This window comes from Juglans microcarpa x Juglans regia, chromosome 4D (genome assembly GCF_004785595.1).
Source record: "Juglans microcarpa x Juglans regia isolate MS1-56 chromosome 4D, Jm3101_v1.0, whole genome shotgun sequence".
Classification (NCBI taxonomy): domain Eukaryota; kingdom Viridiplantae; phylum Streptophyta; class Magnoliopsida; order Fagales; family Juglandaceae; genus Juglans; species Juglans microcarpa x Juglans regia.
In genome coordinates, this window is record NC_054600.1 from 24,272,252 (window position 1) to 24,284,837 (window position 12,586).

General features: G+C 35.8%; 2 protein-coding genes across 2 annotated transcripts; both read left to right on the forward strand.

The window, feature by feature from the left end:
* Positions 1–69: 69 nt before the first annotated feature.
* On the forward strand, positions 70–2,489 carry LOC121260482 (pentatricopeptide repeat-containing protein At3g62470, mitochondrial-like). Its single transcript, XM_041162364.1, is given in 2 exon segments — positions 70–1,423; positions 1,426–2,489. Coding segments are annotated over 2 exon segments (2,058 nt in total). The 5' UTR covers positions 70–195; the 3' UTR covers positions 2,256–2,489.
* A 3,128-nt stretch (positions 2,490–5,617) lies between these two features.
* LOC121260231 (histidine kinase CKI1-like) lies at positions 5,618–12,555 on the forward strand. The gene is made up of 8 exons (XM_041162067.1): positions 5,618–5,848; positions 5,955–6,575; positions 7,216–7,591; positions 7,702–8,264; positions 8,631–9,926; positions 10,213–10,428; positions 10,572–10,634; positions 12,271–12,555. Exons 1-8 carry the CDS (start codon positions 5,618–5,620, stop codon positions 12,553–12,555), a joined length of 3,651 nt encoding a protein of 1,216 aa, XP_041018001.1.
* Positions 12,556–12,586: the final 31 nt, after the last annotated feature.

Consider the following 12,586-nt stretch of genomic DNA (forward strand, 5'->3'; position numbering starts at 1 on the left):
CTCTGGAATTTTTCTTTAATATAAAGTTATAAAATAATTATGAACACCGTTATTACTTAGAAAATAAACTTTAAAAAAATTGAACACCGGCCTTTTAGACGGTGCGTCTCTCTCTCACCAGCTGCCGCCATCTCCAATACCAACCACCACAACCGATCCTCCGCTCTCTCTATCTCTCTTATATATGGCTACCCGATGGCTCTGTGTCTAAGAAAACCCTCCAAAGCCTCGATCTTGCTCAGTCACTGCCGACACTTTAAGCCCCATTCCACCGTAATACCCAATCTCAATGGCCACTTCACCACCCAGCTACGCGCTCTCGATCAGGGACGACGACAAGAACGGCGTCGCGGAGAGCAAGTGTGGCTTCCTAGTGGTAGCTCTATGCCCTTGTCTCGTATGCTTCATTCTCCTCCTCATTGTACTCTCTATCGTTCTCCTTATCAAGTTCCATTTATTTTGCCACACTCCACTTCACTCTCTCATCTACAGGAAAAATTGTTAATTCCCAGCTGTAGGATTTTCAATCCTGGAATTGAATCATTTCCCATTATTAGTTTAGGAGGAATAATTCTAGATTGGAAGCATAGGAGGTTTTGTAGTGTCACCAAAGAAAATGTGCTGAAAACAAACTCTAGGGTCATTAATGTTAGATTTCCAGAGTTGCCCGTTGGTAGTTTACCAAGAAAAGCGTTGGCTTTTAGCTTTAGGGGGTTTGCTAGTGTGACAGGCAACGGTACAGATTCTGATGCTGATTATGAGAGTGGGGAAGGTGATTATGTTGATGATGACTGTACCAATGGCGATGGGGTTAAGTCATGTGCGAACCCAAATGAGGTTGACAGAGTATGCAAGGTGATCGACGAATTGTTTTCGTTGGATAGAAATATGGAGGCGGTTCTAGATGAATGTGGGGTTGATTTGTCGCACGATTTGGTTGTAGGTGTGTTGGAACGCTTCAAACATGCTCGAAAACCAGCCTTTCGGTTTTTCTGTTGGGCAGGGAAGAAGCCTGGGTTTACCCATGACTCGAGGACTTATAATGCGATGATGAATATAGTAGGGAAGACAAGGCAGTTTGAGACCATGGTGTCAATGCTTGAAGAGATGGGTGAGAAAGGCCTGCTGACGATGGAGACTTTTATGATTGCAATTAAAGCTTTTGCTGCTGCAAAGGAAACGAGGAAAGCCGTTGGGATTTTTGAGCTAATGAAGAAGTATAAATTTAAAGTGGGCGTTGATACGATTAATAGCTTGCTTGATACTCTTGGGAGGGCAAAGCTTGGTAAAGAAGCGCATGCACTTTTCGAGAGGTTAAAAGATAGATTTGTGCCTAATTTGCAAACTTATACAGTATTGCTTAATGGTTGGTGCCGAGTCAGGAATTTGCTGGAAGCAGGGAGAGTGTGGAATGAGATGGTTGAAAAGGATTTAAGCCTGATATAGTTGCACATAATATTATGCTTGAAGGATTGTTGAAGTGTAAGAAGAGGTCCGACGCCATCAAGTTGTTTGAAGTCATGAGGGCCAAGGGTCCATCACCCAACGTTAGGAGCTATACAATTTTGATTCGGGATTTATGCAAGCAAACCAAGATGAAAGAAGCGGTTGAATATTTTGATGAGATGACTGGATCTGGATGCCAGCCTGATGCTGTGGTTTACACGTGCTTGATCACTGGCTTTGGGAACCGGAAGAACATGGATGCTGTATTTGGATTGCTGAAGAAGATGAAAGAAAAGGGTTGCCTTCCTGATGGGCGCACCTACAATGCCTTGATTAAATTGATGACAAGTCGACGAATGCCAGATCATGCAGTGAGGATATATAAGAACATGATTCAGGGTGGCATTGAACCATCAATCCACACTTATAACATGATAATGAAATCCTACTTCCAAACAAGAAACTATGAAATGGGTTGTGCAGTTTGGGACGAGATGATCAGGAAGGGGTGTTGCCCCGATGATAATTCCTATACGGTTTTCATTGGAGGGCTTATACGTCAAGGAAGATCTGGAGAGGCGTGCAAATATTTAGAGGAAATGATAGAGAAAGGAATGAAAGCACCTCAGCTTGATTATGACAAGTTTGGAGCTGATTTCTCTAGAGCTGGGAAACCAGGCATACTAGAGGAGTTGGCTCGGAAGATGGAGCTTTCTGGTAAGTTTGAAGTCTCCAATGTTATTGCGAGGTGGGCTGAAATGATGAAGAAAAGGGTCAAGAGAAAAGAACCTGATGAGCAGTACACCTGAGTTACTTGTCAAGGCCAATGATACTGTGATACTCTGCCCAAGATTCCCACCCCCAAGTGCTTAGTTTTTGGTATAATTTTAGTTTGTTATTTGGGACAGGGCTTGCTTGAGCTGTGTTGTGTTGTGTATTTGTTATAGTTATTACGTTTTGTATTTTCAACTTTTATTATTTACTTGGTTCAGTTTGTAAATGACTTCTTTAATGTTGGGAATTACAAGTCATGATTTCACCTTGCTTTTTGCTACTACAAAGGAAAGACATGCTACTTTACTAATTAGAATAAAAAAACCTTAAAAAAAGAAAGAAATAAAAGACATATTTCACTTCAACAAGGAGCCGGAAGACTTGCTTAAAAAACATTTAGGCAATAATTTGCATATTAATGCAGTATCTTTTTGGATCACCAGCGTTTAATTCTTACCTTACTTGGCCATCTTCCATTAAAAAATTGGGGAGAAAACCTAAACACTCAAACCTACTGTCTTTTCAAATTATTAATTCAAAAAATATAAAAACACCCTTTTAACTTAGAAAATTATTATTTTTGATAGTTTGAACTTTGAGAAGATGATTATCAAAATTGATAGTTATCCAATTGAGTGGTAGTTTGAGGGGTATTTAAATATTTTGTCCAAAAAATAAAAATCACTTTATAATGTGGCAGGAAATACCTGGGAAAAACTCACAACTGTTACTCAGTCACAACTGTGGGAAAAACCACCCCACCATCTAGTAAATTAGTAATCTTTTCGTTCGTGGAGCAAGGCATCTAAAGTTCTAAACGACACTTATCTCATAATTTTATTAATAGTAGTAAAATGATTTAAATTAAAATATTTTATTAGGTTTTAAAAAATGAGACAGAAAAAGTCGAGTAAAAATATTATGAAATTAAAAAATTGTTTGAACATAATTTTTGTTTTAAAATTTGAAAATTTTGCATTGATTTTTAAATTTTGCTTGGAAATTTGAAAAGTTGTTTTGAGTTTTGTGTTTAGCTAATGATTAGGTAATAATTAAATGAAAATGTTGATTTAAAAATTAAAATACATTTTGTGTTTGAATGAAGTTTAAGAATGAAATTATGAAAAAATTTTAGAATACCTAAGAATATCGAAGTGTCCAAACATGTCAATCTAAAGTTTTACAATATTAAAATCATATACCTATATTTGAATTGGACAATGCTAACCTACTAGGGGGACCGAGAGTGGTGATCCCCCATTGTACCAAATACTAATTGGTGCAATTGCATTTTTCTTTTTTCTTCTTTTTTTCCAAACATTTTTTAAACATTTAACTTTTTTTTAATTTTATTTTACAAATTTACTAAAAAATCAATTTCTTAACCATTAAGTGAAAAAAAGTATCGATCAATTTAGAAGCACCATTATCGGTGCCCTAACATTGTCCTTTTGACCTCAATAGTCGCCCGATATGCATTTGTAGTAGGGTTGTAAGACTATCAGTTTGGACCAAAAAAATCAACAGGATCGATAGTCTTATTGGTCGGTCTCAGGGTGTACTTTTTTGTACCAGACCGAGACCGACCTAATTATTTAAATATTATATATAATATTATTTTATACAGTAATTGTATAAGTTAATTATTTAGTTTTCATCAAATGGATCACTATTAACCATATATGCAATGAAATTATTTAATATTCATTAACCATATATAAAATATTAAAGAGATCACTTAATTTTAATTTTTTTAATTAATTTTTATGTAAAAAAAAATAACAATGAGGAAAAAATTATCCATGGACTAAATCGAACCAATAGCAAACGGTCTAATCTGACAAAAATGATGAACTGAAATTTTCGATCCACGACCTTCTGAACCACACTAATTATATCCCTAATTTGCAGTGGTGAAGGGAGGGAAGGGAGGCTTGGCCCATGGCCCTCCGATGCAAAGTTTTCAAACCCCACCTATAAAATTCGTTATAACTTATAATCCATATTTTCTTTTTCCAAAATATAAAACTCAAGATTAGCCTAAAATAAAAATATCTAAAATTTTTATTGAGAATTGAAAGCTTGATGCATTCATTAAATCTATTCAATCTCCCTTACTCTCGTTAGTCATTTTTCTTTAGATTTATTCTGATTTTTTTTTTGTCTTGAACGATATATATAAATTTTTTAAAATAATACTACTCATCATCCATTTTACTATCATCTTTTTATCATCTCATAATATGATATTAAATGATTAACAATTATTTATTATGTTTCACTTATGGACCTGTCATTTAATGTCACGTCAAGAGATATTGAGAGGTTGATGATAAAAATGATGAAAAATGGATTTTTCTAATTTTTTTTATATTACTCTCTCTATATATAGAGATAATAGCAAAATATACACTATATAAAAAATCAATTATTAAGATATTACGCCGGCCTCCCAAAAAATGAAATCTTGGTCTTGCCACTGCTTTCTTGAGATCCAAATACACATTATCCACACCAGGATGGACATATGAGCAGTTATATTCTATTGACATTAGCGTTATCATATCAATTTAGTATTGATACAAAACTACAAAATACATGTCGCATGACTAAGACCCGTTAATTTGTAAATGGACGTAGTTTGGAACTACTTTTAGCATTTGAATTATTTTATTCTAAAACTGGTTTATAGATCAGTACACACTAAACATAACTTAAATGGTAAGATTTGATTTGTAAGATTTAAAATTTAAAATTATGTCATATAAACACTTTACTAAATATTATCTACGCCGATTTATAAATAGAAGTTTTCTTAGCATTTAATTCCCATATTTTTAGCTACTCGATCAATTTTGGCAATTAATCATGACTTCCCTAGACTGGAAACATTATCACGAAATGCTAAAGAATCAATTTCATTAAAGATTTGATTGAAGAATCTCGACTTATTATGGAGAGAGATTTTGATATCTTGGCATGCTTTAATTAAATGAATGCACTGTTTTTTAGTTGGGAGAGGGGGTTTCAACGTCCAGACCTCCATTTTAAAAGCTGAGGGTTATGTTAATCAAGCCGTTGAATTAATGCACTTACTATATATATGTATATTAATTCATGCATAACCTTCCTTCTCTATACTTTCTCAATGCAGTTAAGGTACGCCATTAGCTTTTGGTGATCAGTACTCGATCGATCGAAGTCCTGCATCCATGAAGCAACTTCATTCATTTATAGGGTTACGACCTTTGTCCTTTTTCTTTCTTCTGGTAATCCTTCAGCTTTCAATGAGTATACTTGTCTTGAGACTGACATGCATGCGTTATTTTCTTATATATTCATAATGTGTTTAGATTTATAAAACCTTCATTCCTCAAATATGCAGGCATTTGTAATGATGCTCCTACTTCCCATTCTACTGATCCCATGTTGGTATTCTATGGTCAATCGTGTTGAGCACCAATTGAAATACTGGAACTCAAACGAGTTTCATTCCATGCTGATGTCTGAAATTGAGAACAGAGCAAAGTTTCTAAGTCCAATAAATTCATCTGCAACTAATTTAGCAAGAATTTTAGGTTCCTTCCTCAATGGAACTGCACTATCATTCTCTGAGATCGAGACCAAGGTTTGTATCACACACACACATGTTTCTCTCGTGAACATTTTGATTACATCATTGGATTAATCATAGTAAGAAACAGCTAAGGATTTTATGTTTAATTTACATGCAGGTGGCTCCTGTATTGTTTCAAGAGTTGTCTACAATTCCATACTTATCTCAAATTTCTTATTTTGGATTAGACGGACTATTTTTCTCATACTATACCGAGGGCAATCAAACTCTTGCCATGTACACCAACTCCTCATTCTTCTCTGCTCCAAATGGAAGAGAAAACTACATCTGGCTTATGCAAGATGTGGACATTGAGACAGGAAAATTGTATGGAAAAGCCATTGAATACCCTCCCTGGACTATGGCAAATGCAAGTTGGTTTCAAGAAGCCTTGAAAAATAAACATGGATCTGCCTCGTTGGAAACTGGATGGAACAATGCTCAAGACCTTCTATTCCTTAACTCAGCTAGACTTAATAGAGGAGTTCTCTCTCTCGGGTTTCCAGTTAAAACATTAACTACCATTTTTACTGGTGTAGATTATCATGGTGGGAGCTTGTATTTGGCTACCCAAGATGGGAAAATGCTAGTAGAAGGGCTCCCAAAGACTCGTACACTCCTTGCTGCTAACGTTTCCTGCACCATGAAAGATGGTATGTCGAGAGCTTCTACTTTGACTATTCAAGAAACAGAATACACCTTTTATTGTTTGCCACTTGATATAGTGGGAGTGCAATCGGTACGTTTTAAGTTCATCCCACTATCTTGCATATATGAATTATCTTCATTAGTATTTATCTATATTCAAATAATTCTTCCATCTGTAGACCATTTATTTTTTGTTGCAATCCTTCTTGTTGCCGTGTACATGGTGTACATGAGATATATCACATGTTTTCTTTCCAATGGTAGAACATAAACTAATCTAGATTTTGCAACCACCAAATCCATATACTTCAAGCGTGGAGAACTCATGCTTGCTAAGTTGATGATCATGGACCTCACTTCTGTGCATCTCTCTCTCTCTCTCTCTGTGGTATGTTTTAGGCTTGAGAAAGCTATGAAACATTTCTGTTTCGAACAGGTCAAAGATGAATGCAGGCTTCCCCCACTTCCTTGACAGGCCAAGAGAGAGAAGTGTGCTCTTTTATATTTGCTAGGCAAAGAATTAGTGCACATACCTGGCGAAATGCTCTATGGTCATGTTTCATACCCATATATGCTAGATAGATTTGTGTCCTTTAGTTTGTAGTCAACTGTCCATATTACTGATCCAAACTCCAACCATACAATTACTTCTATGTACAATCGATACATAGATTAGTTGGGTCAAACAGTTCATACATAGATTTATTTTTCACTTTTATACTTTTTTCCAGGTATATGTGTTGGCTGTCCCGCAAAATGGATTAGTCAACCTTGTCCACAAGAACAAGAAAGTGGCATTGTTGCTCCTTATGGTTGTGATCGCTACAATGATTGGTTCCTTCTTAGGTTTTGTGTTTATAATCGTTAGAGCTGCCAGACGAGAGATGCATTTGTGTGCTGTGCTCATTAAACAAATGGAAGCAACTCAGCAAGCAGAGAGGAAAAGTATGAACAAGAGTCTTGCCTTTGCTAGTGCCAGTCATGATGTTCGTGCTTCACTAGCTGGCCTTACTGGTTTGATAGAGATATGCTATGTTGAAGTTATCCCTGGTTCCGAATTGGCTACAAACTTAAGACAAATGGATACCTGTGCAAAGGACCTACTAGGTAAGTTTGATGACTAATAATTTTTTCATCATATCTTACCAGGAAATTGTTGATGCAAGTATTTATCATTCTCTTTTACAACTAATATATGTATGCCTATACTTGTTTAGATCTACTGAATTCTATTCTCGATACAAGCAAAATCGAAGCGGGAAAGATGCTGCTTGAAGAAGAGGAATTTGATTTGGCCCAACTTCTTGAGGATGTAGTTGATTTGTATCATCCTGTCGGTATGAGAAAAGGAGTAGATGTAGTGTTGGATCCTTATGATGGTTCAATCCTCAAATCTTCCCAAGTGAAAGGTGATAGGGGAAAACTTAAGCAGATATTATGTAATCTACTAAGCAATGCAGTTAAATTTACTTCAGAGGGGCATGTAACTGTTCGAGCTTGGGTTAGGAAAACCAGTTTGCAGAATACGATGATTGCTTCTAAAAGGAACTGCCTGCCGTGCTTGTTTTACAAGAACAGTCAAGCATATAATGATTTTGAAACGATGGATGCTGCCCTAAAAGATCCAAATGTTATGGACTTTGTATTTGAGGTGGATGATACAGGTAAAGGTATTCCAAAAGAGAAGCAAAAATCAATCTTTGAAAACTATGTTCAAGTCAAAGAAACAGCTATTGGACAAGGAGGCACTGGCTTAGGACTCGGCATTGTTCAGTCTCTGGTACGTGAACCAACCCTGGCACAATCTGTCAAAATCCTTTTGTCCTTGCTTATCTAGAGTTCCAAATAATGAAACTCCAGTGGGTTATGGTATCTAAATTTCCATTTGATAATTTATATATTAAACACTGAATTCACTGGCACTAATAGGATGGAACTATCTATATCTTATACCAAGTGGTTTTTTTCCCTTTTAGAGCTATTATCCTGTGCTTGGATGGTGCATTTGGAGTGTAAGCTTGATTACATTCATATAATTATGAATAAAACCTTAGCTAAAGTGGCTTGATTATCTTAATTTTTAGTGATAGTCTTTCTTCATTCTATCGCTCAAGTGATTCCATTATCGTTTTAAATTGTGTGCTAGGTACGTCTGATGCATGGAGACATAGGAATTGTGGACAAGGAGATCGGAGAGGAGGGAACTTGCTTTAGATTCGATGTTCTACTCACTATATGTGAAATCGTCTCTTGCAATAATGTAGAAGCAGAACAGCTTGAAATGGGAGTTGGCACACATCTACTGGGGCTTAGCAGTCAGACCCCTAGCCCTGAGATGACTATTAGAACTCCTAGTCCTGGATTGTGTGCTCGGACTGCTAGTCCAAAGTTGACAATTCACTCCCCTAGCCCCAAGCAGAAGGCATCCCATGTTGTTCTCTTGATTGGAGATAATGAGCGTCGGAGGATGTCACACAGATTCATGGAGAACTTGGGCATAAAAGTATCAGTTGTTAAGCAATGGCAACATCTTCCTTCTACTCTCGAGACGATCACACATAAGCAAAACCATTCGCATCACAACTCTTTGGTAAAATCATATTTTTATTCTCCAAGTGAATACTTAAGCAGGTCTGCTACTAGTAACTCCATCACTGTAGAAAAGGATGTGCCTTTGAGTACCATGGATGGATCGGACTACATACTATCAGTCTTCAGAAGAACTACTCCTAGATGTGCATCAAGTTTTATATTAGTTGTGATCGATGCCTGTGCTGGACCATTCCCAGAACTATGTAGGAGTGTGACCGAGTTCAGAAGAGGGCTAAACAATACTTGTTGCAGGGTTGTTTGGTTGGAGAAACCAATGATGCGGATCATCAATTGCAAAGGTATTGCCGAGACCATGATGGAGCCAAATGATATTATCATATCTAAACCATTTCATGGTTCTCGTTTGTATGAAGTGGTAAGACTTCTACCTGAGTTTGGGGGTACACTGCTAGGGAATATGGGAAAAATGAAGAGAGAGAGTCTGTCACGAGTTGGGAAAATGCCTAGAGATCCCAGTTCATCTCAAGGACCAGTAGAGTTACCAGACCATGGTAGCAGCAGTGAGATTCCTAGGGAAAAAATCTTGTCACCCATTGAAAATCTATCTCATTTCAAGCCCAAATCAAGAAGTCCTCTGAATCATGGACACCCACCACAAGAGCAAGAAAGTAAGGAGTTGTTCTTGAGTGGGAAGAAAGTTTTAGTCGCAGACGACCAAGCACTGCTACGCAAGGTGACTGTCTCCCATCTTTTACGGCTTGGAGCAACTGTTGAGCTCTCAGAAAATGGCCAGGAAGCTTTAGAGCTGGTTTGCAAAGGTCTAAGCGATCAAAGGAAATGTGGAACTTCCAAGATTCTTCCATATGATTATATATTAATGGACTGTGAGGTAAATGAGCTTATGATTTTTAAAGACGAGTAATGCTATAGAGTGCGTAAGTGTCGTGTAGTCGTTTTGAAAAAGAATGAAGTTTATTATTAAAAAATTAATTTTCTTTTCATATAGATCCTATATTTATTTATTTTTTTTTAAATAATTATACGGTGCTTATATACTTATTACTGCAACTATAATTTTTCTTTAAAGATAGCTACAGGGCATCTTTTCAACACGAAGAAGGTTTGTCTTCAATTTCTTTTCAGTTAAATCATATACGATTTTTTTTGTTTGACAGATGCCTATCCTGGATGGATATAAAGCAGCAGAGCAAATAAGGAAAATTGAGAAGCATTACGGTGTCCATATTCCAATCATTGCATTAACGGGTCACACAGAAGGTGAGGAAACAAAAAAGATAATCGAGGCTGGAATGGATGTTCATTTAAGTAAACCCCTGGAAAGGGAACATCTGTTGGAAGCCATTAGATACATCGATAATAAATGGAACTGTGTTTGAGCATATCTTACTTCTTTTCTGATCTCTCAAGATAATATATTAATGGTGGCTATTTATGTTAGTTTGGACATTAAACATACATTTGCAAGGTGAAATCTTGCTTGCTATTACACAAATCTTTCTGCTTTGTGTGTTAGATGCAGATGTTAAAGATATTGTTTGACAATATGCAGTCCTGTATAGTTTTATCTGTTCGCCAAGTATTTCAAAGTGAGTCGGTTCTCATTTGGTTATGCAGTTTAGATGAGATGAGATCTTTTGTTAAAAGTTGAATAAAATATTATTATAATATAATTTTTTAATATTTTTTTTTGTTTTGAGATTTAAAAAAGTTGAATTGATTATTATATTTTGTGTAGAAATTTAAAAAAATTATAATGATTATATGAGATAAGATAAGATAATTCGGTAAAAAATAAAAACTTCAGTAATGCTGTTCCTGTATAATTCAAAACAGGACCTGCTGATTAATGCTTGAATCTTACTTGGGTACTTCAAACTGGGTTGCACATAAAGATCCGGGTCACCTCGAAACATGAAAGATAATTAGGAAAGTCAAATGCATTGAAGAATTAGCAAAAAAAACAGAGCAGGATTAGTTGATGCAGAGTGTGCAAGAACTTGGGTTGTAAATCAAAGCCCATCTTAAAACTTAACGTTATGGTCAGAACTCCTGCTTTTGTACCATAAATCAAGAGAAATTGAAGAGAATTGTAGCTGATAATTAAAAACCATCGGATTACATGGTCTTCTCCATGTATAATTTAGACAAGCTTTTACTTTCACAGCCTGTGGGACAATATTTACAGAGTTTCCAGCCTGCTGGGCATTTGGGATGTGATCAAAGTTGCTGAAGAACTTTACTCTTAGGCCTAATTTGATTACTATTTTCATAATACCTCACTACTATTTATTATTTTATTATTATTTTTCATTATTATTTAATATTTTATCATTACTTTTTTATTACTATTTACAGAATACTTGAAAATATCTCACTACCCAAAAAATAAAATTATTTTTTATTTTAAATTAACACATTTTAACTGATTAAATGCATAGTTACTTAAAATATACTATATCTGTGATAAAATCAAGAATAAAAACATCATTTCTCAAAAAAATTAACAATTTTCTGCTTAAACACACATTTGTTAAATTTCATTGTTTCAATGGAGCTCGCTTACATATTCGATCCAATAGAACTCCGATTACCAAAAATAAAAGAATGGACCAAAGCACAGCCGTCCGATTTAAATACCGGGCGGGATTGGCTGTATTTGGTCAACTCAATTATAGAATCATCAGGGTTACTAAGTAAACGACAACGTATGCAATTGAAATGAGTTTTTCACTTACAAAAACCTAGCACCAGGAAAGGATTGTTTCGCTCTAATTCCGCCGACTTCCTCAGCTCTGGTCGCACGGTGATACCTAGTTTAAGTCTCCTCCTCTTCTTGACTTGGCTTCCGAGAAAATAAGGTCAATTCACAATTAATTTTCTTCTATTACTTTTTTATCTTAGATTAGTAATAATTTCTTTTAAAATACCTGAGATTTAGGGCTTCTACATGCAAATGTATCAGCTGTCACAGACTCACAAGCACAAAGTTTCTCAGAACTGATGAAGAACTTGTGGTCCCTAAATTTGAACTCATCAAGTAAAAGAAGGTCCTTTCAAATATCAAATTGGGACACAACTGTTTTGGGTCAATGTGTTAATATAGTTGTTAATTCATCTTTAATTGTTTGTGGATTTAAGCCCCTCTGAAAATGCATGTGCATATATGACCAACTAAAGAGAGAAAAATTTGCCATTGCCTGATTAAAATGCAGTATTTGAAGGTTTTCACGGAGGCTGAATCTCAAGATCCTAGACCTCGGGTTAGAGCCACAGTTCGCCTTGAATCAGAAACATATTCTGTCAATGCAAACAAGGGTACTCTTTCTCAGCAATTGATTTCAATGAAAGAAGAAACTATGGGCATATTGAAGGAATTCATGACCAAATATAATGTTCCTAATGATGTCCCCGATGGACTTGTTGAAAGCTCTTCAGAAGACGATACCGAAACCCCTGAGAAGACCCATGTGAAGTCAAAGAAGACGAAATTAACATAATAGTTAGTACATTAGATGTCATGCAAGATGA

Bases quoted from the DNA above. Each gene is read 5' to 3' on its own strand.
- LOC121260231 (XM_041162067.1), top strand. From the start codon at position 5,618: ATGCTCCTACTTCCCATTCTACTGATCCCATGTTGGTATTCTATGGTC. The intron at 7,592-7,701 runs GTAAGTTTGATG...ATACTTGTTTAG, and splicing joins CTGTGCAAAGGACCTACTAG to ATCTACTGAATTCTATTCTC. The intron at 10,429-10,571 runs GTTTGAGCATAT...TTTGTGTGTTAG, and splicing joins TCGATAATAAATGGAACTGT to ATGCAGATGTTAAAGATATT.